The sequence below is a fragment of the Nelusetta ayraudi genome, unplaced genomic scaffold, assembly GCF_046127955.1.
Source record: "Nelusetta ayraudi isolate G7.1 ecotype Tasmania unplaced genomic scaffold, CSIRO-AGI_Nayr_v1 ptg000136l, whole genome shotgun sequence".
Taxonomy (NCBI): Eukaryota; Metazoa; Chordata; class Actinopteri; order Tetraodontiformes; family Monacanthidae; genus Nelusetta; species Nelusetta ayraudi.
In genome coordinates, this window is record NW_027466186.1 from 7,224,188 (window position 1) to 7,248,989 (window position 24,802).

At 46.2% G+C, this 24,802-nt stretch overlaps 2 protein-coding genes across 5 annotated transcripts; one reads left to right on the forward strand and one right to left on the reverse strand.

Moving 5' to 3' along the window:
• Nucleotides 1-18,803, reverse strand: LOC142879344 (glucocorticoid modulatory element-binding protein 1-like). 4 transcript variants are annotated; one of them, XM_076012570.1, is made up of 10 exons: nucleotides 18,674-18,803; nucleotides 8,066-8,208; nucleotides 7,755-7,813; nucleotides 7,523-7,644; nucleotides 7,254-7,357; nucleotides 5,804-5,988; nucleotides 4,754-4,906; nucleotides 2,331-2,468; nucleotides 1,241-1,357; nucleotides 1-1,151 (listed from the first exon to the last, which is right to left on the reverse strand). In XM_076012570.1, exons 2-10 carry the CDS (start codon nucleotides 8,188-8,190, stop codon nucleotides 736-738), a joined length of 1,419 nt encoding a protein of 472 aa, XP_075868685.1. In that variant the 5' UTR covers nucleotides 8,191-8,208; nucleotides 18,674-18,803; the 3' UTR covers nucleotides 1-735. The 4 variants fall into 4 exon arrangements, with proteins under 4 accessions (XP_075868685.1, XP_075868684.1, XP_075868686.1 ...); XM_076012569.1 differs by lacking the exon at nucleotides 18,674-18,803 and adding an exon at nucleotides 9,416-9,929; XM_076012571.1 differs by lacking the exon at nucleotides 18,674-18,803 and adding an exon at nucleotides 9,088-9,389.
• Nucleotides 10,127-24,623, forward strand: LOC142879341 (discoidin, CUB and LCCL domain-containing protein 1). The gene is made up of 15 exons (XM_076012566.1): nucleotides 10,127-10,450; nucleotides 13,660-13,881; nucleotides 15,014-15,151; nucleotides 16,822-16,873; nucleotides 16,980-17,052; nucleotides 18,684-18,817; nucleotides 18,920-18,957; nucleotides 19,124-19,315; nucleotides 19,395-19,507; nucleotides 19,627-19,801; nucleotides 19,998-20,087; nucleotides 20,217-20,310; nucleotides 21,105-21,142; nucleotides 21,249-21,356; nucleotides 23,183-24,623. The coding sequence occupies exons 1-15, from the start codon at nucleotides 10,345-10,347 to the stop codon at nucleotides 23,593-23,595; spliced, it is 1,986 nt and encodes a 661-aa protein (XP_075868681.1). The 5' UTR covers nucleotides 10,127-10,344; the 3' UTR covers nucleotides 23,596-24,623.
• Nucleotides 24,624-24,802: the final 179 nt, after the last annotated feature.

Here is a 24,802-nt window from a genome sequence, read left to right on the forward strand (position 1 = left end):
CCTGTGCAGGATGCTGTTTTAATCTCTTTTTTTTAAAGAGCTTTTTTCAAAAAGAAAAAAGAAGGAAAGTAAATAAACATAAACATGGTGTATTTAAAACACATCAGTAAATATAATCCTATTCAAAGTACAATAATATGGTCACAATATTCATTATATAATATTTCAAAGTCAAAAATGATTGTTTTCCACTCGTGACGGCTCTGCTGCATAGATTTAGGAAGGCTGTCAGAGAATCGTAGCAGGATAACAATTCCAGTCTGAATAAATTTCTATTTCATGGGTATTAGAGTACATAAAAAAGAGCTATACCATGGAGCCGGCAAAAAAGGTTTTCAAATACATATGGCATTGAAGTGTTATCAAAGTTAAGAAGGGGGAGGTATTTTTTTCACCTGAAACAACCTGAAGAACATGTCAAACACTTTTAAATTACAGACATCTGGAAGGCATCTTAAAAAAAGATAGAAATACTTGCTGTCACAAACACCTGGTGTCTAAGACTATATACAAGATGTACAAGACTATATATATACTGCGTCCGAGGGCAGTGACTAGTAGTTGTTTCCAAAATGATTAAACTGATTTTTCCCCGTTAGTCACAAATGTTATCACCTCTGGTCAGTCAGTAAAAAAGTGCTGTCACATCACACTTCACATTTTGAAACATATTTGTGGATTTGCTTCAGCTCTCGCCCTCCCAGTCCAGTCCAGCCTTCCTCTGAGATGATCTCTTCACTTACTTTTATGTTTCTTCGACGCCTTTCTTCCTGAAACGATCTTTTCAAAGTCACGCAAACCCCGCGTCTCATCCGTCTCCTCACTCCTGGGGTAAAGGTCTTCGTCCGACTTAACCGTCCTCTGGCCGGGCTCTCTGCGGATTCCCGACACCTCCTTTCTATTCTCGGCCGCCCCCCTCACTCTGACGTGGAGCTGAGGGTCGATGGGGAGCTGGGCAAAGGACAAGGTGGACAGAGCCGCTGCAAACGGAGGCTGGATCCCAGGTCTGACCTGGGACAGGAGGTCGTGGCTCTGTCGCTTGTTCTGCTCGCTGTGACACAGAGGGTCCGACTGTTTGAAGGGCTTCATCTTGCAGGAGGCGTTTTTAACGCGGCCCTGCTTCCTCTGGTCGTCCAGGATCTCATCCAACACTGGAAAAGAAAGGAAAATAGAGAAAATCCCTTTCGCAACCCGGCACTTTAAAAACCGCAGATTGATATTGCACGCTTTGCCATCTCACTGTAATTGCCGTTATGGATTTTGTGTTCTTCTTCCTGGCAGCGTTTCAGGTCCAAAGCCTGCTTCACCGAGTCTAAGAGCCCGAACATCTTGCAGAGGGTGTTTAGTACGATGGCGTCTGTCAAGGCGGACAAAAATCAATTTGAATTGTGTATATTTTAAAATGAACAATTCACCCAACTCTGTAGCGCACAGCTTGTTTTGTCAATGAACGTGAATACAGTGCGGCTCCACAACAACCTCTCTTAAGATTTTTACAGGGGTCTGTGTCAGGCCTGTTAGATTTTATTTTACGCCTCTTGTCCATTATCGCTCTGCATAACAGCTCGCGTTGCTGAGCACACTGTTATTCCTTCATGGCTCTCGCATAGCTATTTGTGCAAAAATGATGCTCCCTCTTTGTTGTTATTGCTGTCTTCAACTGTGTCCTGTCGTCTCCGTTATGCCTGTTGTAAAATTTTATAGTGTGCAAAATAACAGACGAGCGAGACAAAAGGGCAGCAGGTGAAAACAGGTGGGAGCATTTTAAAGGGACAGTTTGTGCAAAATTCCAACTTTGCACATGACAATGTTAGCACGTGTGCTCAACACAGATCAGAAGTATAACGTATATAATGCCTCCGACTGCTGCTGCGCCATCACCACTTGGGCTCGGAAGACCCAGAAGTCCAACAGTTTGTTTCTTTAGCTGAAATATCTGATGAAGCCTCCATGATAGCAGTATGATAAAAACCTACTTGGTATAGTTGCGAGAGCTAACGGGAATTCCGCTCTACAGTGGATATTCTGGCTAAAACATGGTCTTAATATTGTTTGCCTGAGTCTTCAGGCACTATTGGATGAAATCACAGGAGCGATATGAAGACATTTTTATGACTTTTATATGATTGAGTGCATGGTCGCCAGATTGTACTGGCTTTGGGTGAAATACCTCCCATGTATCAAACTCCAGAACCCTCCAAATTTGAGTAAGTGATCCCTTTCAATAATGTGTGGGGTGTTGTGTAGAAAATCTAGAATATATATAGACATTTTTTTTAAATCTGAGATTATTGCCTCCTTCCGAAAAGGCCGAACCATTTGACACTGACCTGCCTCCTGCAGGTGGGCCTTCACACTGCGAAGCTCCACTCCTTTGAGAGTGGCTAATAATTCAGTCTGGAGACTGGACAGGACCTCTCCCATCAGCCCCGAGTCAGCCACGCTCCTCCACAGGCTCAGCACTCCATCTAGAGAGAGTCAGTTAAGGCGGGACGTTACTATCATGTGTGTGTATGTGCGTTTTGTCATTTCCCCCTAAAAATGACAAAATGCCACAGACAAATAGGAGGAAGTGTTCCAGGCACGGTCACAGCCAGATAACTGAGAGTGCTGTACTGGTGTGTGCGGGAATGCATGAACTCGTGTGCGAGCCAAAGGGGTTGGATGGGTGGGGGGAAATGATTGGATTCAGTGGGAGGAAGAGACAAAAGCAAAATAAATAAGAAATGTGCAATAAATGAGATGGAGTACAGAGGCAGGGGAGCGGGTGGAAGAGAGATCTGAAAAGCACGGCGGGGGGGGTGAAATATTGAGGGAGAGGAAAACAGGGAGAAGTGTCGAGGCCGGAGAAACAATGAGAAAAAGGTTATAACGAGGAAGTGGGAGATTGCAGAGGTGCAGCACCGGGAGAGAGGATGTTAAATAGGTGATAGAGGTTTAGAGGCGGCAGCGTGAGGGGGGCCAGAAGACGGTCAGCTGCGTTTTTCTCTTCTTCTTGTTTTTTTTTTTTTTTAAAGAGCTACAAACCACAAATTGACTCCAGTAAAATGATGAAAAGTCAAAAGTGCACGATATCTCATCTTGCGAGGACGGCGCCTGCTTTCAGAGTTTCTTTGAATGACTATTAGGATAAACACACATTGCCCACGGAAATATTCCAAATCCAATTTTGCAGCCGTCGGGGGGCTGAATTCATCGGCGGCTCTGTGCAAAGGAAAAGTGCCCTAATGAAAAGAAAACCAGCACGGCGGCGGCGGAGGAGCAGCGACCACGAGACCCCGCGTGCATTTACCCGGAGTTTCAATTTCATTTTAAGCCCTGCGACAAGCAATAACACTCGGGCAGCGAGGCGCCCCAGGTTTTGCCTTTCACAGAGAAGATCACTCGAGGCTGTGTTGCCCACGTCGTTCCAGCTGGAACAAAGCCTAATCAGGTCACCTTTTAAAGGGCCCGAAATCAAAGCTCTGGTCCCTGCAAGAAAACGACTCACTTGGAAATGTCAGGCGCTGCGGATAGCGGCGTGATAAAAAATATATATATATATATATACAAGAAACGGACGTGACCATTCGTCAGCCTGTGGTCAGCAACTTTTTCTGGGGCCGGCCTGCAGGGATTGCAGAACATCCCATAATTGCAGAGGCAGAGATTTTGCTGGTTTCAGAGGATCGGAGGCGGCGCGAGACAGTGACGGGCCTGCAGGTCAAGCCGCCGTCGCCTTCGCCCTGTTTAGCTTTCATTAGCCCACGTAATCAGATTTGAAGCCACAGAAGGCAGCGAGACAGGCGCTGAGGCCGTATCGACACAGAGGACTGATGACCGCTCTCTCCTCGTCTGGCCCGAACTGAAGCGAAGGCCGGAACGAGTCCGGCGGGAGATCCTGGCGCCGCGCAGGAGCGAGGAGCTCAGCTGCTGTTTGTGACATTTCAGAACCTTTTTCCAAGGCATCATATAAACCATCAGTAAACCAGGGCGTAAAGGTCCCACATTATGGCCGGTTTTTATCTTCATTTCTCGCTCTAGTGAGGCGACCGCACATGATTCATCGCAGCCTCCTGCAGAAACACTTGGCTCTGGTTTCCTGCAAAAACTCATCTTTTGCTGGATCTTCCACACGTGGAAGAGTACAAGCACAAGGTCGCAGCACGGGGTGGAACAAACAACTGGCTGGCAGTGTTGTCATTGACCTTGGGAGACGCATTGATGATGCACAAGTCCCCTTTGTGACAGCACAAAGAGCTGATTTCCAAAAAAAACACTGAAGAAAACAAGCAAAGGGAAGACCTACAGACAGACCAGGTCTGTCAATTAAGAAAGGAAACATCTTCCCAAATTCTGATGCTGTATTTTTGTGTAATCCAACTCGATTTCAACCCCTAAAGCAGAAACGCTAAAAGGTACCGCAGCCAACCAGTAGGGGTCCCTAAAGATGTCTGAACAACCTTTGCTGTAGAGTGAAATTAACTTTTGCTTTCAAGTTTAATGGATTTTTCCTGGCAATTGTAGAAATAGGGGCAATATGTGTGAACATGGAGTTTTCTCCAGCAATCCATGGGTCACCTCTCCGATAACCTCTGCACAGAAAGAAATCCAATTATTATGGATATGACTTGAGAGGGCAATTCCTTTAATATGTTCAAGGAAAATGTGTAAGTGTATGATAGAACTGAGCCGTCCCCTCAGCCTTTGCAGTGGCTGCTACATTCCACACACACTCCTAAAGATCAGGCTCTTCATCAACGTCCCTCTCTACCTGGCGTCTCCGCCCTCTTCCTCTTTACAGCGTGTCCATTGGCTGGGGCAGCTGGATTCACAGGATGGGCCGAACTGGAGCTCCACTTCGCTACCATGCTCAACTTCTCCTCCAAAGACTCCTGTACCTCTGCAGCATCATGCGCAAGGTCTTCTGAACAGACACAAGAAAAGGTGTGCGGTGTGCAAAGAATGCATAAACAACCAGTTTTCCCATAGCGGCAGCAGGATGACAAGGAAACCCAAAGGTTCAAACTCTTTTTCTGTGCAGTTAGAAGTTGCTTCGTGAGGAGCCAAGGACATTTTCAAAACAAAAAATGAGACTCATCTTTGTGCTGCCAATTAGTTGTTGTGAGTTCAGGCCCTATTTTGATTAAGCACATGTAAACAACCATAATTCATCTTAAACTACTGCAAGAAAAGTGTTGTTGCTTTAAAGGTCCTATATTTATTCCTTTTTTAAGGACTTTATTTTTCACCCAGGTCCCCAGTGGAGCAGCCTTGCATTATTAATTATCCAAATTACACCAAAACACCATAATTATTTATCTACGTCCAGGGGAAACGCAACAACTTAGTTTAAGCGTTCATGCTGAAACCGATGCTTTAATAGGGGGCAGAAACAAGCATGCTGCAAGGCGGTCTCTGAAGGTGAAATGAACCTGGCTGCAGGTGTCATCACTGGCCTGGCAGAGCTATCACTGCCCTCAGTGACATCACGCAGAGGGGATTTCCAGAATTGTATGTCTTATGAATAACAAACAAGACAAGTTCAGCTTAGACTTTTCTCATTCCCATGGAGTTCATCAACATGTTAGACACACAAATTGTGTTAGTCATTTCACACAAATCCTTTCTATAAATAATGGCCAAAGTCATTTTTGGCTGGAGATTATTTTCTCTTTCCAAATCATGATGATTTTTTTTCTTTTCTGAAAAACTTTCAAAAATGACACAGGCCATTATTCATAGACATTAGTAAAATAAATTTTGTGTAACATGGGACCTTTCACCACATTTTGGGAGAGTATCCATGCCAACTGAAGTGTACCTGTCAGAGGAGGCACCTGCCCGCCAAGATGGTCCAGAGCCAGACACGACAGGCTCGGCTGCACCAGCGTCCCCGGAGGAAACCGCGCGCTGTTGATCAGCACGTCGAATTTAGTGCTGCGGCAGGTGTTGCTGCACACAGTGTCGTGCTGGTAGAAGTCTATCTGGCCAGAGTCCATCATTTTCCTGAGAGGCGAGAGGAAACACATTTAAAAATGTTAGAGAAAATGCAAAAATACAATATGTTTCTTTCTGTCTTGCAGCCGCACAGGGGCTTGAGAGTATGGATCTGATTTGTCAAACGGTTCCTTCTTCCCAGAGGTATTTTACTCCAGGCAGATCTGACCTCGGGAGGAATAAAGACGGGGAGAGGAAGACACTGCCTATTGAGTCGGTGTATCGACTCGCTGCAACAACAAGAACAAGTGCAAACACGACAAAAGGGTGAGAGGTACCACTCAGCAGCTCGATCGCGTGTTATTTGATCCAGCTCTGATAATAATGCTGCGTCCCTCTGGAATGTGCTGGCAAAGCCCACTGCAGACAGACTCAGCACAAGTGCAAATTAAGTGACTGGGATACGTCCACGTCAGGCAGAGGGGTGTCTGCTTAAAAAAAAAAAAGAGAGACAATCCGCCAAACTCATAAAAAGTAATACATTTAAATGTCCTACATTATGAAAATTCATTTTACAGATGATTTCTAAAGAATGAAAATAGAAGAATTTGTCTCTGGTCTGTCAGTGAACTCCCCAGAAAGATGAAACCTCCATCTTTTACTTCTTTTGTCTGCTCCACTTTTCAGAAAGTGTGCGCTAGAACACTGGAGAGCAGGAAAGCTGCTTTTTCTGCTGTCATGATGTGTGCAAGATACAACAAAGCATCACTTTTAGCAGGAAGCTAAAGTCAAGTGTCCTTGAAGGAGGCTGTGAACAAAGGGTTAAATGTGCTGTTTTCTTCAGATATATTGAGTGGTTTGTTTTTTTTATGAATAATCCTCCATTAGAGTGTGGGATGAAAAACAAGGATTTGAAAATGGGTTCATATATATAATATGGGGTGACACGGTGGCGCAGTGGTTAGCGCTGCCGCCTCGCAGCAAGAAGGTTGTGGGTTCGATTCCGGGCCTGGGACCTTTCCGTGTGGAGTTTGCATGTTCTCCCTGTGTCTGCGTGGGTTCTCTCCGGGTTCTCCGGCTTCCTCCCACAGTCCAAAAACATGCATGTGAGGTCAATTGAACACTCTAAATTGTCCGTGCATGTGAGTGTGAACAGTTGTTTGTCTTTGTTTGTCTCTATGTGGCCCTGCGATGAACTGGTGACTTGTCGAGGGTGCACCCCGCTTATTCCCGGGTATGGGAATAAGCGGGTATGGAGGATGAATGAATATATAATATGGGATCTCTGAAGTTATTCAGAAGCTGCACTCAAATGTTGTTCAGAACAATTATACCTGAGCATCACTCCTCCCAGTCTGATGGCCCTTTTCCAGTCCTTCAGTGTCGCTTTGCCAGCCAGGTGTACAAACTGCTTGGGACTGATGAGCTGGTCGTTAAACTGTTGATATTGAAGAGAAGATAAAATCTATAAACAGTCACAGTCTTGTATTGAGATAAATGAAAAATACAACGGTAAGTGACAGTGCTCGACACAGTGTAAATGACGGAGCAAATAGATCTGAAAAGGGAAAAACGAATTGTCAACAAAACGCAATCAACTTACTTTGACGCATCTGACATTAATTCCAGGACACACAAACTTCTTAAAGAGCAGAACTGCTCGGCTGTCTCCGCAGGTGATGGGGTAACCGTACTCGATCTCGTCGCCGTCTGTTCTGTTATTCTCTAAAGAGTACAAACGTCAGGAAACGTCACGGCCGCGCAAAGGAACTTTACAACAGATGAGGTTTTTTTCTTGTCATAAGTGAGGAGCGACGTGTCTGTGATAAACGTACCATGCTTTGTTTCTATTGCCAAGACTGTGGTGCCTCTGTCAGCAGTGTCATCATTCGTCCTGCAGAGGGAGACAATTCATCGCATTTAACTGAACAGTGAATTCTTACAATCTGACCAAGGCGCCTCTCGTTTCTCTATATGTTGCTCTTTTGTCTTTTACATGCCTGACAACTAACAGTGAACTTCATTAGTCATGAGACGTGAGCACGGATGCCTTATTACGCACTTTTATTTCCACACACTGATTCCAAAGCTCTTTTTGTTGATTTGTTTTTTTGTTTTTCACCTTGTACGATAGAATCCACCTTACCCGTGCAGGATGGGCTGCAGGTGCAGGATGACTTGAGCCTTGTGGTTGTTGCCACTGGACTCCCCTTCTTCCTCCTTCACTGTCAGCAGATGCCCTGGAGACACGGTGACCTCAGCACCCGCCATCGCCCCCCCCACGCGGAGCTGCACGCACAGAGGGCCACGCATGCATGTTAACAGCCAGACCACAGGCACGCATGCATATGCAGAGGCCGTGGTTAATGCATACACAAGTCAATGAAAACAAACAAACAAACAAACAACAACCTCCCCTGACCAACTGTTTTTTTCCTCTCTCCCCACTGAGCAATACAAGTGAAACCTGCACTAGGTTTAAACTGCACAATCCTCTGTAGAGAGACCTCACTTCATGTACCGCTTATGCATAAAGGGACAAAGACCTATAACCTGTGCTGTGAGGCTGACATTTAAAAGCAGTTGCTCTGATACTTCACCCTCAGTGGATTCAACAGGTGAAATATGCTTTTAAAAAAAACTATTGGAAAAAACAATCTCTAAAAATCAAACCATAACAGTGCTGAAGGGCAACTTTACAGCTTGGTAATGACTTGGCATGCAAACAACAATAATAAAAGACTTGATGAAGAAGTAAAACTAATAGGGTTGTTGAAAGGATGTTTTAAAAAATTCTTCATTATTAAAGTTTACAGGCAGATTACTGACAGAAGCTACAATGATGGACAGATGCACAGCAAAATCATACCACCAATGTTAAGGATAAACTGTAAGTAAGGGTCATTTCAGACGGCTCACATTTTATACTGTCCCCTAAAATGATATCTGGCCACGGGGGGACGAAAACACAAACAAAACAACAACAAATAAACAAATGATCTCTGCGTGCAATAAACATCTTCCTTTTCAATCCCAGGCAGCAGCTGAGGCTTTTCATTCACTTGACGACCAAATCATAAGAAACACAGAAACATCATTTTCAAAAACGACACTTTAGATCGAAATCCGCGACAAGTCAGGGAGGCTGGTGAAACAAAAGCAGACAACCTTTCCACAAAACGACGAGCAGCCAGTAATAATCTGCTCAACACACTCCTCGCTGGATCAGGTTAGTGGCTCAGCAACTCCTCGGCGGAGCAGTTGCGTGCGTTGCTCAGCCTCCTTCGCCCACTCGAAGCGACGTCCCTGCGGCGCGCCGTCACGCACAGCCCCACCAATAACAACCACCACGACGCAGGACCTCCCCAACCCCAAAACAAGACCCCCGACACGGACACGGACTGACAGCCCGAGACAAGCCGCCACTTTGAACCGATATCGAAGTCCTTTTTCTTTTTCTTCTTCTTCTTCTTCTCCTTTTTCTTTCTTTACTCACCGTGTTACAGCACCAGGGGATAAGTCATCCTCGGCTCCGGCCGGCGAGCATGCGCCGTGCTGTCGCTCCTCGGCTACGCTTCCTGCAGTGAAGGCAGAAGCAACAGCTTCGTTCGCCTGAGAAGCATCTGTCCCGCTGTCACGAGAAGCGGCCGGCTCGCACGCGATGCGTAAATCGGTCAAACTGCTCTTACGTGCGAGCGCGCGGCTTTGCGCGAGCGCCTCTGACAGAGCCCGAGCTGCGCATACTCGCTGAATAGGGTAGTGGTGGGGAGGGTTCGCTCGTGTCTTTTACAACTATGTCCTAGGAATGCATCATTTTGTTTCCACCGTGTATCATAAAGTTGTTCTTCCTGAGCAAGCGTGTGAGTGACGTCAGCTGTGCGTCGGTCTGTCTGTCTGTCTGTCTGCTCAGAGACACGCAATAAACGGGTCTCCTGTGTTTTTGTCGTTGCCACCATTTCACCAGCAGGTGGCAGCGTTGACGCTATTTGGACTAAAGAAACCGCCGGCACCTTGAGTACCTCGACATAACAGGAACAGGCGTCAACCGTTGCGTTAAAGTCGGCCAATCAAAGCACAACTCTTGAAAGATATAAAGCACCTGGCGGGACATCCGGTCTTTGAAGTAAAATTAACAGCAGTCCCGAAAGTAGGCTGGGTGTAGCTTTAGCAAGAACTAGCTTCAACTTGGAGCTACTTCTGCCCCTCACATCCAGTCACATTACTAATTATCCCACCCCCTACTTGGGAATGGAATGTTAGGGCTTGTTTGAGTGACACTTGGCCAGCCAATAGGAGGACGCAATCCGGGTCTCGTGGCCAATAGCGAACACGCAGTGCTCTGTCTCGATAACTTGTGGCTCAAGTCAGAAGCTTCGAGCCGTCGGTGCTTGCACCTTACTTTTCACCACCACAGCTGTGGAAACCATGCGATTAAAGTGCGAAAACATCCGGGATGCTGCTGTGAAGTCTCTCGCCGCCGCTTTGTGGGTCATATGCAGCGTGTGCTCGGCAGGAGTCCATGGCCAGGAGGGTAAGGGGGAAAAAAAAAACTTCTTGTGCGGCGGCTTGCGGCGAGATAAGGAATGTGACGCTCATTTATCTCCCAACATCTTTACTAGGCAGCTGTTCCTAAGGTTAGTGCCGGACACGAGCAGGTCAGGGTGTTGAGGAGATTCACTTGAACTGATTTGTACAGCTGCACTTGGATGATTTTTTATTTTTTTATTTTTTTTTTGCAATTATAGCATAATCTAAATGCAATCTCTTGAGAATACAGTGGATATATTGAATATTCACATGATGGAACAATATATATTGTGTATGTATTCTTGTCATCGATTATATTCGATAGTGTATAAGTGTTATTCCCAACACACGCAGGCTTATGTCCTTCATATATGTTTGTCTGCCAAGTATATGTATCAACATATATAACATTTCTTACAACGTGGTGCCCACAGACATGAGTAGCCCGCAGGCCTCTTTGGAAAAAAAATAGCACAAATCGCTGAGCTGCATCTAAAATGTAATTTTATCCCATCTTGTTCAGTCATTGTTGATAATTATTGAGAACTCAGTAATGTGATAAGCGTCTTCACATAGATCAGTATTTGTTAATGATAGTATACAGTAGAACTGGAAAAAATATGTTAGTTCAGAAGAGTGTAACAAACTGGTTGCCCTTCATATGACTCAGGACCCATGAAGTAGCTCTCAGGTTCCAAAAGGTTGGTGACCCCCGCATTACAATTTATCTGCACGACGGGTTTCCGTGTCTGGGGAATGTTTACAACAAATTAGCGCAGAATGCATTATCCTCATATGCTGCTATGTAGTACATATGTGTCTAATAAGTACTAATTTAATTTAATTCCCAACGGTGTTTATTTGTGACCAAATATCTGGCACATTAAAATTAACACGTGTCTTTGTGGCTTATGTGTTATTTATTACATTTCCGTCTGGGTGGGATGGATTGTGACTTGAAACAATGAGCAACAGGATGCGTAAACATGGCACATCCTACATAAAGGTCTCGGTAAAATCCAGATGTGCAGCAGTCACGTTGCGGATTCATCACAATGGATTCATAGTAACAAACTACCTCATACCTAGCCATGCATTCTGTGACACAGGACTGTTAGTAGTTTTTAACCTGCTCTGCCCTTGAATCAGTGTTATAATCGCTCTTTTTGTTTAATTTGTTCGTTAAAAAAATCCTTAATGTCTTTATCCTGCTGACGTTGGTACAAAGTTTGTCTGCGTGATGTCATGCTCACATTCTTTACATAGTCTCCCTCTTGTGTATGTTTACCCACTGGCTCCAGCTTTCAACCCACATGTCCCACAGTTTGGTTTTTTTCTTTTCCTTTTCCTCCAGTCACGTTCATGTGCAGTATGAATCGCAGCCGCTGCAAATAAACACAGACCAGCAAAAAAAAAACAATTCACGTCCCTGCAGACTGTGACTCCACCACTCTGCCGGACCACAAGTCTTTGTTGTTTTTGCCCGCCTCACCTCTGTTTTCTTCACATCCCGGGGTGATTAAAGCCCCGGGCTCGGTTAATGGTTGTGATTCACGTCGTTCTTGTCTGCGCACGGACCGCGTAGAGCTTTGGTGGGGGCCACAATATGGTGGGGAAACATTGAAATAGCTGCGGTACTGACACACCAAGGCAGCGTGGTGACAGCGAGCATAGGTGAACATCCTGTTTGCTAGTGTGGACCTGTAAGAGCCTGCCAGAGAGAGAGAGGGAGAGAGGGAGAAAACCTCAAGTGGAAAACAATGTTGCCGGGCTGCTTTTGATTGACTGCAGTTCTGCCACCCAGTTCGAGTCTTGGGTGGGGAGAGGGGGAGAGAGGCAATCCCTTTCCATTTTTCTCTTAAAACTGGTCGCAACTGGTTGAGCAGACATCCCGGAACGTCTGGAAGTGCGAGACGGGCTGCAGATGAAAGGGCTCCGGCGAGCGGCAGCCTAGAACTTCCCCAGCGTCTCCCACCGGAAGGGTGACAGAGCCGCTCGGCTGCCCACCGGGACAGTGTTTCACGGTCGCAATTTCAGGGAATCGTGCGCGTGTGTGTGTCGGGGGGGGGGGGAGTGAGGGTGAGGATGTGTGTGACAGAGGGTGAGCCGAAGGTCATCCTCCTGTTTCCCCCTCAAACAAAACCTCCAGCAGGAGCCTTATATGGGGAACAATGATGTTGTGTATGACCCAGACAGACACTGCGTCGCCCCTTTTCCAAGTTTTGACCATTCCTGGAATAACGTCTGTTCTCATAGCCCGTTTTTTTCGTAGCCCGCCGCCCCCGCGGCTCTTATCTACATGTGTGACCACAGTGAGAATTGACTCACTTAGTTTTCCGAGACCCACACGGACGTTTCCGCGTCTAAATATTTCTTTTCCTTTTGAGTTCAGGTATTAGTCACGGCTGTTGCTGGTCAGAGGTTGGGGAACAGCTGACATTAGTGGGCGTGGGCGGCCGTTTTCAACATTTCTTTTTCACTTTTTTTTCCACACTGGCCATGACTTTTGTCAGTTGCATTTTCTTTTGCCCTCATTTTTTAAGTGAGTGTCTCTCACAGTCAAATTAGTAGAGTCGGGCCGAGCGTTTCCTTTGCTATAACATGGTTCTGCCATCTCACAGATACGGAGGATCATGAGAGCGTAAACATGGCCATCTGTCATGCACATTCCCAGACCTACTATATCTTCACCTAGCACATATTTAAATCCCAGGAGATTAGATGATGAAATCGTCTGCGTTGATGTCATCTTGTTTTTACGCCCAAAGTTCTTACACAGCTTCTTTTGAACCATGTCGCAAAAAAAGTTAGATTTTCAAAAACCGTGTGTTAAAAGCTCTATTTTTAGCCTCTGGTTGTAAACACTAACAACCGCGCCATCTGGGAATTAACCGAGAGTAATAATAGTGATAAGAGGGAAATTACAGTCCTATTAATCTAATCATGCAGACAGGGGAAGAAGTAGCAGTGCAAGCAATTGACTTGTTCCAGGTTCACAACTATGGAAGTCTGTGGTGCACTCTTGACTTCAATAACAGTTGTGTTTTAAAGTTTTATTCACTGGTTGCTTTAGTTGTTGGAAAGCCACTAACAAAAACTGAATCAGTTTAAACTCATTCATGCTTACAGACGCCCTCTTTTTCTGACTTGGATCGACAAGATGAACTTCAAGCGTTGTCTCTCTCCCCTCTCACACCTGCTGTCGTGTCTCAGGCGATGGCTGCGGACACACGGTGCAGGGCTCCGAGTCGGGCACGCTGGCCTCTCAGAACTACCCCGGCACCTACCCCAGTAACACCTGGTGCCGCTGGAGGCTGCGGGTGCCCGAGGGCCGCACCCTGCGCCTGCTGTTTGGAGACTTCGACGTGGAGAGCAGCCCGGCCTGCAGCAACGGCTCCATCGTCATCACAGACAAGAACGGAGAGCTGATTTTGGGTGAGCCGCCTCGCTGCGCCTGCAAATCAGACTGATGGAGGGCTCTAAATCCTGGGGAATCATCTCTGAAATATGTCCTGGTGCCTTTATGTCAGTGAAGATGATTGACACACACACACGCACACACGCAGCATGCCATTCCACTGACAGACCGACCAAAGAGGCAAACCCTCTTTTGCAACCAGGTGCAATTTAGATGCGTCCTCAAGGCATTAAGAAAAAACAAAAATATCCAGCTATTCTCCCCATTGTGGTTGTTAATGATATTCTGCGGAAACCCTGGTGACTACGATCAGGTCTCGTTTTTCTGAGCGGGAAGTGTTCTTTCATGTAAGGTCGCTGTTGTGAAACGGTTCCTCTGAACAAGTGTGTGTGCCACAAATGGAAGCTTGACTGGAAAAGTTCAAGTCAAGTCAAACTGATTGGCCTTTTTATTGGATATTTTCTTTATTTTTTTCCCCCAACAATCGTGTTGTGTTTTTTATGCATTTAAGCTTGATTGACAAAATATAACAAGTGTGCAATGAAACAGATGATGAATAAGTGACACATCTGTTTCCTTACTCATTCCTTACACTACCAGCCAAAAGTTTGGACACATCCCATGAAGTCTTTTCTTTCATTCTCATGACTATTGATATGATTGCAGTTTCTCACTGAAGGCATCAAAACTACATATGAACACACATGGAATTATGTAGGAAACAATAAAAGTGTATAATAACTCAAACACATTTTATATTTAAATTCTTCAAAATAGCCACCTTTCAAAAAAAAACATATTTATTCATTATTTATTTAACATGTTTTTCTTTGCTGCATAATTACATATATCCTTCTCATATATTTGATCTCTTCAGTATCTATCTGCAGTGCAGAAAGCTGTAAAGATTAAAAAAATGAATAAATAAATAAATATTGCATGTCAAGGTGTGTCCAAACTTTTGACTGGTAGTGTAAATGTCCAAAACGTCACAGAATGAACAACCAGGACATCACAATCTGATGGTCCAGTCGTCAAGTCTCCCCCCCCATTTGTTTCAAACCAAGTTAATTATTTACACTTTTCATATGCAACAACCACTAAGTGTAAATGCATGTGTGCTCATGTTTACACCACCTCCATCCACAGGTCCAGTGTGTGGACACCTGGACGCGTTGCAGAGAAATGTGACACTGAGAAGCAATGAAGCGTCGGTGACGTTCCGGTCTGGCCCGCACCGCTCCGGACGGGGCTTCCTCCTGTCCTACGCCACAGACCAGCATCCAGGTCGGACATTCGTAACGGCTTGATGACTATTTTTCAACTGGCTGCCTGTGTATGATTAGTGTCTGTGTGTCAGTGAGCTCTGGCTGTGTGGTCACTTCGCTGTTGAACGGAGATCTGGCTCTGCTTCCCAGAGTGGAAATTATAAAGGTTCTATAGCTTTTCTCACTCTGCGCCTACCACTTAGGACTATACCTCTGTATTATTCTTCTAATGGAGGCTCGTCACAACTGCTGAGGTTTTCTTTGGCAAAAAAGATTTTAAAGTTTCAAAGGCAAAAAAGAAGGAAGAGCAGCTGTACTGCTACAAGTTGCACTGGAATAACACATGCAAAGGCCAGAAAGAAGAAGAAGAAGCTGTACTGTGAATTACAAAAATAGCAGCTGCTGCTGCTGCTACGAAAGAGATTTGTGTGGAAGCCACTCAAAAGTATTTATCATCAGAATTTACATTAGAAGAACACAGAACAGCACTGGAAATGTTTCTCAGTTGAAAGTGGGTGTTTAAAAAAACAAAAAATGTTGTCAGTGATGAAGTAACTCTGACGTGTGGCTAATGTTGCCCCTCGAACCAGCAGGAAGCCTCAAGCTGCAAAACTCCAGTTCACTATGAACAAATGTGAATGTCCCAGACTGAGGGCTCACCCAGCCAGCTGGGTACAAGATATAAATCCAAACTTTACATTAGGGTCCGTCCGGTGTGACGCTTAAGTTTCCTTGAATTAGCACAAATACATAATTGCTACTGGTTTGCTGAAGAAATACACATCACAGTGTCATCAGCGTACGTCATCATTATTACTATTCAAGCAAAGAGAAGATTCAGAGGGTTAAACGCTGCTGCGCACTGTGGGAACAAGTCTGAGTGTGTGTGTGTGTGTGTGTGTGTGTGTGTGTGTGTGTGTGTGTGTGTGTGTGTGTGTGTGTGTGTGTGTGTGTGTGCGCGCGACAACATTGCTTATTGGCATTCCACCTCCAGCTCGGTCCTCGCCGTGGCGTGTTTGCTTGGAGATGGTTTGAATGGTGGGAGGCCTCAGCCCCCCGCCCCCCCGTCGGCCCCCGTCGGCCTGTTAACCGCTGCCACTCCGCCGCGGGGAAATGTAAATCGGCTCAGACGTGCACGTTTGCAGTAGTCTCAACAATGAATGGAAGAAGTGCCGCGCCGCATATTTCTGCGTCGCGTCAAAATGAAAGGTCAAAGTGCTTCCTGTGTCTAATCACTACAGAGAAGTCCACCCTTGGCTCTCTCTGTCTCTCCGTCTATTTATATATACATATAAACCAGGAGCATCGCGGCTTCCTGTTTTGCGAGCCGCTTGTTTATGAAACGACTTCGTGTCAGGAGCCGAGCCCACGCCGCGGACGCACAGAACCGCCGGCTGTCTGCTGCTCGCTGGGGGCTCAGACAAAGGCCTCAGTCACCGCGGCGGCGGCTCATCTCCTAATATAGCACGCTCAGGGCGCACAGTCGCACACAGAATCTGTTTGTCTGCGGCCGCAGCGAAACGGCGGGAGCTCTTATGTAATGTCAGCCTGACACGGACGTGCCGGGTTCGGGGTCTGACTCGCTCGCCCTCGACCCGCCGCGTTCAAATCCAGCGCCGTCCTTAAACGCATCACAGACTGAACATTCTTGACTTTTGTTTTGACCTCCGTTTGTTTTTGTTTTTTCAGAGCTCATCACTTGTTTGCAGCGAGGGTCTCACTTCAGCTCGCAGCATCTGAGGTGAGTGAGTGAGTGAGTGACGGACGTGTTCCCTCGCTCCCCCACTGAGCGGGTGGGCTGTCCTCGCCACGTGTCTTTCTCACGGGTCCCCTCTGTGGTCTTTCAGTGCGTACTGCCCAGCGGGATGCAGGGACGTCACGGGGGACGTGTGGGGGAACTCTGAGCTCGGCTACAGAGACGTAAGTCGACTCCTGGAAACCACTTTGTCACTATGTTGAGCGAGTATTCAGCCCCCTCTGAACTAAGGTCTTGTCAGAAAAGCGGCTAGAGTCAAATCTGGCGAATGTCTGGTGCTGTTGGAGACTTTTGGCCACTCGGATGTGAAACCACTTCTTCACTTCTTCTCACCGTTCCTCCTCCTACTCCTCCTAGACCTCCAGCAGTCACAACCTCCTTCCCCTCCTCCATGCTAGTCATGGCAGATGTTCATACCTCCATGTCCAGTCTGGAAATGATTTTTTTCCATGAGCCAAGCTGAAAAGAAAATTGCAAAAAATGTTTCTGCAGACTGGTTTCAAATGTCATGATTGAAATGGTTGCTTTGTTCTCATTTACTATGGTTTGTGATTGGTGGTTGGATGGTACTTTTACTTGTCACTTATTTTATGCTCCTACGTGGACTATAAAGTAAGATTGAACCCACCCAAAAGTTAAAAAATTAAGAAGAAAATGTTAATTGTAAAAGTTATTTTACAAATGTAAGATTTCTTTGTCTCTCCCACAACGTTATTCCTCTCTCGGCGACCCCACAGTGTCCGTAACAGTGATGTACATGTGACCAATTATGCAAATTAGCCGATGATGTCATTCAGTGACTTCCAGCCACTTTGAGGACAGCCAATGGCAATTTTCCTCACGGTGTCAGTGTTTATGAGACGTGACTGTCGACAGCGGCTGGACTGAGTCTGTGACTCAGAGTTGAAGCGCAGTTTGAAGGAGGAGCTGCAGCCGCTCCTTCCTGGATACACAAACAAGCGTCTCATTGAAAACAATCTGTTTCAAGGGCCAAATTTAAAGGTTGATTTTGCGATCGCTGTCCATCACCGTTTTATTCTCCGTGAGCAACGACCTCGCAGCAGTGGCAAATGAGGACTTAAAGGTCCAGTGTGTGAAATTTTGAATGAAGCCCAGTATTTAAGGACGCCTGACAGCACGTTTCACATTCAGGACACTGCCGGGCCGGCTTCCTTAAAAAAAATGGTGGCTCAAGATGGCAGCACTGCTAGAGCGCCCTCTCTGTTGCTGCCCCCACCCTCTGGAACTCACTCCCACCTTACATCCGTGACTGTACTGACCTGCCATCATTCAAATCACTACTCAAAACACATCTTTTCCGTACTGCTTTTAATGTTAAATTACTGTTTTTAGGTCACTCATTAACTACAATTGACACTCACCTCCCTGCGTCCTCTTATTTTACTCCACATTCTTAATTTATTTGTTGGTATATTTTTTAAGTATTTCAACTGCAAATTTTATTCTGATGTTTTTTAACTTTTCTTTTTTGGAAAGTGTCTTTGAGGACTTTGAAAAGTGCTCTATGAATAAAATGTATTATTATTAGTAGGAGCAAGACCCTTATTGCTCTATGTATATTCTTATATATGAGAACCGATCTGAGGGTAGGAAGACCAAATTGCTTTAATTGTACTTTGAGTATACACTTTTGTGAATGTATTTATGGGCAGTATGTTCAGCTTTTACCAAGGTAAAAATCTCTCATTAGTCATCCAGGCCTTGGTGAGGCTCAGGAGCAGCCCTCCCTCTCCTGTGATCATTGCTTGACTGCCTGCCTCCTACCTGCTTGCAGACATCGGTCCTGTGCAAGTCTGCCGTCCACGCCGGCGCCGTGTCCGACAGTCTGGGCGGCCGCGTCACCGTGATCCGCAGCCGGAGCCTGACACTCTACGAGCCCACCTTCGCCAACGGGATCCTCTCCAAAATGTGTGTTGCCGTCGTGCTTTCTCTTCATAAATAGAGAGAGAGACTCACATCTCAGTGCAAATATACGTATACGCTGACCTTTGACCTGACTTCTGTTGACAGGGGCTCACTATCTGAAAAGAAGCTGCTGTTCAGCAAAGGTCAGTCAAGAGACGGTCACCTCACTGTGCTTTTTACTTCCTCTAAAGCGCTGTTTACTCTCCCCACCTTCCCCCACTTCAACGCATATTCTGTTTCAGGAATGTCTCGTAATTTACACGATGAAGCCATTTGATTGGCTGCTGCTTCCCTCTGCTCCTCCAACAGAATGCAACAACATCCTGAGTGTTTCTGGTCTGAACGCTTCGTCCTTCTGGGAGAAAAACATCCCTGGGCTCGGGACATTCTGGTCCTCCGCCAGCTCGGGTTCCAGCCGGGACCTCCAGCCGTGGTCAGCAGGGGTCGACGACCCGAGCCCCTGGTTGGAGCTGGAGCTCAGGGACAGGAGCTCCATCACAGGTGCAACTGTTGGAATTAGCGAAGCTCCTTTTGCTTGTCTGGTGTTTGCGACTCACCACAGCTCGTTTGTTTTTTTTAGGAATCCTAACGACGGGAACGGACAATTACTACATCGACGCATTCATTCTATTTTTTAGCAAGGACCGAAAAAATTGGAAGCTTTACAAAGATGCCATGAGCAAAGAGCAGAAGGTGAATGTTGGCCCACGTAACTTCCTGATGTGTTCCACTTTGAGGAAGAGCACCAGCCGAGTCTCCACCCACTCACCTTCCTGGCATAAATGATTAACGTGGTTTTTATGGCTCTCCAGGTGTTTAAGGCCTACACCGACGGCCACCTGCAGGTGCTCAACAGCCTGTTCCCACCAGCGGTTGCCAGGTTTGTCCGCCTGCAGCCGCTGAGCTGGCACGGCCGAGCCTCAGTGCAGGTCCAGCTGCTGGGCTGCACCTCGTCCAAAGCGACGCCGAGGTCCCGCTCGTCCGCCGGTGGGTGTTTTTAACTTTTTACACAATAGACGCACAATGAATAAACAAAATAATGCACAAAAAAATACAAAACATGTAAATGTGAACTGTTTGTATCAAAACACACCAGTAAAGAAACAAATTTACTTTTTGAATTAAACTCGACTCTTCTCTTTTTTTTCTTTACTGTCCCTGTTTTGTGCTTCTGTCCCTACAGAGTCTCCGTCCATCAGTAACCTGGACAGAGAGCAGAACAGCTCCACTCCTGCCACCACGCAGGGTCCAGTGCTGGTGGAGACACGACTGAGTGAGGGCTTTTTGGGGTTTTTTTTAGCTCAGACATGCAGAATATATATTTACGGAAAACAATGTGGTCTTCCTGTTTCTAATTTGTTCCACTCTTCACTTCCTCTTTCCGTGCACCTGCCGCCTCCAGGTTCCAGTCAGCCGGTCATCGTGGCAGTGGGTGTCGTCCTGGCGCTGCTAATGTGCGGCAGCTGCCTGCTGGCAGGCGTGTGGTGGAAGCGAAGGTACTGCACCCTCAAAACTGTAAAACCGTTGGGCCTTATCCATATTAGCTTTTCCTTTTTAATTACATTGCATATACGGCAAAGCTATTTATTTGGCTTGGCGTCAATCAGCAAGACCTATTAGTAAATTGTTCATTAATTTGTCTACTTGTAATTCTCCACCATCAGGGGTGTCAAACTCAAATACACAGTGGGGACAAAATTTAAAACTTGGACAAAGTCTCGGCCCAATATTAATATTTATTGAAAAAAAATATGCCTTTTTTATTTGCAGCCTGATTTAACAGTAACCTTTTTTCATGGGCTAATAATAATAATAAAAAAAAACAATAAACCAATTAATTCATAATAATAATTCAATGAATGTCCTACCCCTGATTGAGCAGAACATTCTGGGATTTGTAGTACTACTACTTGTGCTGCGTAATACCGGCAGGCCAACAGCTCTAGTTGTGATTTTGTATTGGCTTCTCGGGCCAAACATAAAGACACTGCGGGTCAAATTTGGGCCATGGGCCAGAGTTTGACAATTATGGTCTACCTTATTTCTCAAGATGGAATATCAGAAAGCTGTATAAATTGGTTTTAATGCTAAATATCAACAATACAATGGAAACAGATAAGATTAATACAAATGTTTGATCCCTGTGTTTTTCACAGTCTTTCAGCCAAAGCTCCTAAAAAAAAATAACCCCTTGACTAATTTTCAATCCTTGTATTAATATATCATTTTAAACGTCTTTAGGTTGTCTAGTATGTACAACACTTAAATGTCCTATGATTCTTTTGCACAGGAAAAAGGATTCGCAGTTAAAGTACTCCTTACCGAAAAGTAAGCCCATTTCACTCAGTGCACAGTTTAACTGCTCAATAATCTTTTTCTTTGACTGTAAACCAGTTCCAACTGTGTGCCGTGTGCTCCTTGTCCTTCTCAACAGGTTGCCAGAGCTTCCAGGCGAAGGGTCTTTCCTGCCCTCAGTCGGACTTCATCTCCTTGCCCCTGGAGCGGAACGTCCACGATGCTCTGCCAAGTCCTCCGCTCAACGGTCAGTTCACGGTGTTTATTAGCGGCCGCTGCCCTTTTCGCCAGCTCCCTCCCCCTCCCCCCCGCACCCTCGTGACCCGCTAGGAGTTTTATCAGTGACGCGGCGGAGAAGCGCTTCCCTCTGCCGTGACGGGGGCCTCCGGGGGCTCAGCGGTCGCCGAGGAGCTCATGCCAGGCAAACAGCCTCCGTGGACGGGCCGTCCATTCTTCCATCACCCCGTCGCAGTATAAACATTCCTTTCTTTGGTCCACAGGGCCGCTCTGAAAGGGACCCTTTAATTGGGAGCGGGAAAAAGGGGCGGCTCGGCTGCCCACCGCCCCCCTGCCCCGGCCCGGAGGCCCCCTTGGCTGAGAGGCCCAGTGATAAAGCAGAGCCAGAGGGTCAGAGCTAAGACAATCGACGGCCCCCACTGGAGCCTGTCTAATTAAAATAGCTGCGGCTCGGAGGCTCCCTGTGGCCACTTCACTCAGGTCTTGGCCTCCCCCACTCGGCAGCCTCTCCTCGTTCGGGGACAACAGGAGGGTCCGGCCGGATCTCCATGCTGTTCAGGCCCCTGTTGCTATGATTTAGGAAGACGTTGGTGGCCGAGCAGCTCGGGCAGGAGCTCCCGACGGGCCCAGCGTGAGGCCGCAGCCCAGTGGAGGAACGCAGTCACTCAAACGCTGTTGTGATGCATGAAAGCGGTTCAAAGTGGGAGCTTTGGCTCTCCTCTTTAACTGTGACAAATCACACTCAGCTCACTTTCATTGATTTTCTGAAGAAGTTCTTTAGCTCGTCACAGAAAGTGTTTTCAAGCACATTCGGATGTTTTTGGGGTTGTTTTTTTTTTTTACAAACGCAAACTCAAAATGATTGTCAATACTTTTAAATTGTAAATTAAAAGGCTTCACTTTACTAGATAAAATTAAATAAAATTAAATAGAGTAAATGCATTTGTAGTGGCTCCAAGACAGAGTGCATTTCATCTTCACTACTTTATACTGTTTGATCTTACCTTTATTTGGAGTTTAAGTCCATTAATCTCCTGATCCGTATCATCCTTTCGTTTCTTTAAGCCTCTCAGCCTCAATAGAGCTCGTCGCCAGTGATAGAAAAACAAAGAAAGTGGAATGAAAGTATATTTAATTCATTTAAATTGTACCGTTTTGCTGCAGGATTTCAGACTGATGCTAATCGATTGGTTTTTGAATCCATCTATGTTACATTGTTAGAAATTAGCAAAATGATGATTTCTTGTTTGTTTAATATGTTTAAATCAACAACTGTAAAACGGCTATTAGCACTTTACGAGAGTCCGTGTGCGGGGACAAGATCTTGGCCTGGGCCAGTAACTTCCTGGAGTCTCTTCTGATTGCCTGGCAACCGCTCTGGACTGAGGCTATTTGTAAACATGAGCAAAGAGCAGAACGACTGCAGTTTGAGCTGGACTGGGGTCTGGGTCTGGAAGGAGGTACCGGAGGCCCTGGTGCTGCAGTGGCTGAGCACATCACAGTAAGAAGGTGCTGGGTTTGATTCTCGACAAGCCACTCTCCAAACTCCGGCACTGGATAAGTGAAGTGGTGATAGAAACTGACCTGGTGGTCTAAACCAGTGTCAACCTTTTTTGAGCCAAGCCACATTTTTACATGGAGAACATCCCATGGCAAACAGCCAACCAAAAATAATATAAAATGAGACTTTTTAGCCTAATTAAAAGTACATTCACTGAACAATGAACTAATTTTTCACGCCACACCTGACATTATCTCACTGTACACTAATGTGCCTTGGCACATTGGTTGAAAGAAACTGGTCTAAACCACTGTTTTTGTTGTTGTTTTCTTCAGATTATGCCGAGCCTGCTGTTGCAGCCACCAACCAGAAGATGGGCTCGACATTCAGGCCGTCCTCAGACGAAGGCTACACCACCCCTTTCGCTTTCAGCCACTACGACACTCCGGGCGCCCTGCCGGAGTACGCCGAGCCCCTCCCCCCGGAACCCGAGTACGCCACCCCCTTCAGCGACCAGGTGCCCCCCGAGGCGCACGGGTCCCTGAATGCAGCGGCCACCTCGGGCGGCAGGACGGCTCCCGGCCACGCCCAGTACGACTGCCCGTCGCACAGGATGCTCTCCAACGGCTACTGCACTCCGGCCGTGCATGGCGGCGGCGTTGGCTGCCCCCGCCCGGTCAGCGCCGTCTACGCCGAACCCAAGTCATGTGACTCTTTGCTGCAGCACACATACGAGAAGCCTCTGTGAAGAAGAAGAAGGTGGAGAAGAGAGGACTTTGTGGGGCGAGACCACCAAGTGGTGGCGGATCTCAGCCGTGAGCTGGACTGTGTCGGACACAGAAGGGCGCAAGAGGGGTGGAGACTGTTGGGGGGGGGGACGCTGAATGTCGCTGCCGCCCAAAGGTCAGAGGTCACGGCTGGCAACACAGATGCAAATATCTTCCTCTTGTCGGTCTCGGATGCGAGAGGAAAAATCCAGGTTGAGTCGTGCGTCTGCTGATGAAATGTTTAATCACGAGCTGCACTTTCAGAAAAAAACATACAGCTTTTTGTATGTGTATTTAACAGGTTAATGCGAAAACACGGTGGATGGAATGTTACTTGTGCTGGCAGAAGAGATTACTCACAACGATTTACTCTCAACACGGTAATACATAACAAAAAAATGATGAAGCCATATAAATGGTACCACTGTTAACAGAAGGGTTTAGTGTGGCTATCATGGTCAGTAACCACTAGGTGGCTCGCTTGAGCTTTGAAATGTAACGTTTTGTCCGCTTCAGTCTTTTCCATCCCATGTTTTCTTTTTTTTTTTTACACGACAGTCACAAACGTGCGTTCGACACTGGAATTTGCCACAATATATACCAGAAGGCACAACAGGCGAGTGATAATGTAAAATGAATAGATAACAGCAAATGAACTCACTTCTTTGTTGACACAGATACACAAACTGCTAAGTCCCGCCCACTGGTATGTGACGGGGTTCAGCCTCTCTGTGGCCTCACCGTTGCTATTTTTCAAATAACCGAGAAAGACTCGACAAATGAAACGACTAAACTTTTTTTTTTCTTTTTTTTTTTTTTACCCCTAAGTAAAATGAACTATGTATTCTGTACATTATGGTGCCTTCACAAGCACACTGGATTGTCTTTAGTGTTTTGTGTGAAAACGCTTCGCCTTCAACAGTTGAACGTTTCTGAAGAACAATTGCACTTTTACTCAGGTCATGTGGCCGCGACAGTCCTAATTAAACTTTAAGAATTGTCCCCGCTACTTTATAAAATATATATATTATTTTTTCGTCCAGAAATGTATTCAACAACCTTTTACTTTTGTTGAAGAGAAAACAGCGGAATCAAAGCGGGGTCGGTGTCGGCGCTGCACCTTTTGTGTGATTACAACAGTCACCGTGTCGAATCCCGTGACGCTGCCGCACAAACAGGAAAATCCGT

Excerpts from the sequence above, each read along its gene's own strand:
- LOC142879344 (XM_076012570.1), bottom strand. The coding sequence starts at position 8,190 with ATGGCGGGTGCTGAGGTCACCGTGTCTCCAGGGCATCTGCTGACAGTG. Across the intron at positions 7,645-7,754 it reads GGCAATAGAAACAAAGCATG|AGAATAACAGAACAGACGGC; the intron begins GTACGTTTATCA and ends TGTACTCTTTAG. Across the intron at positions 7,358-7,522 it reads TTAATGTCAGATGCGTCAAA|TTTAACGACCAGCTCATCAG; the intron begins GTAAGTTGATTG and ends CAATATCAACAG.
- LOC142879341 (XM_076012566.1), top strand. The coding sequence starts at position 10,345 with ATGCGATTAAAGTGCGAAAACATCCGGGATGCTGCTGTGAAGTCTCTC. Across the intron at positions 19,316-19,394 it reads GGACAGGAGCTCCATCACAG|GAATCCTAACGACGGGAACG; the intron begins GTGCAACTGTTG and ends TGTTTTTTTTAG. Across the intron at positions 20,088-20,216 it reads GCTGGTGGAGACACGACTGA|GTTCCAGTCAGCCGGTCATC; the intron begins GTGAGGGCTTTT and ends TGCCGCCTCCAG.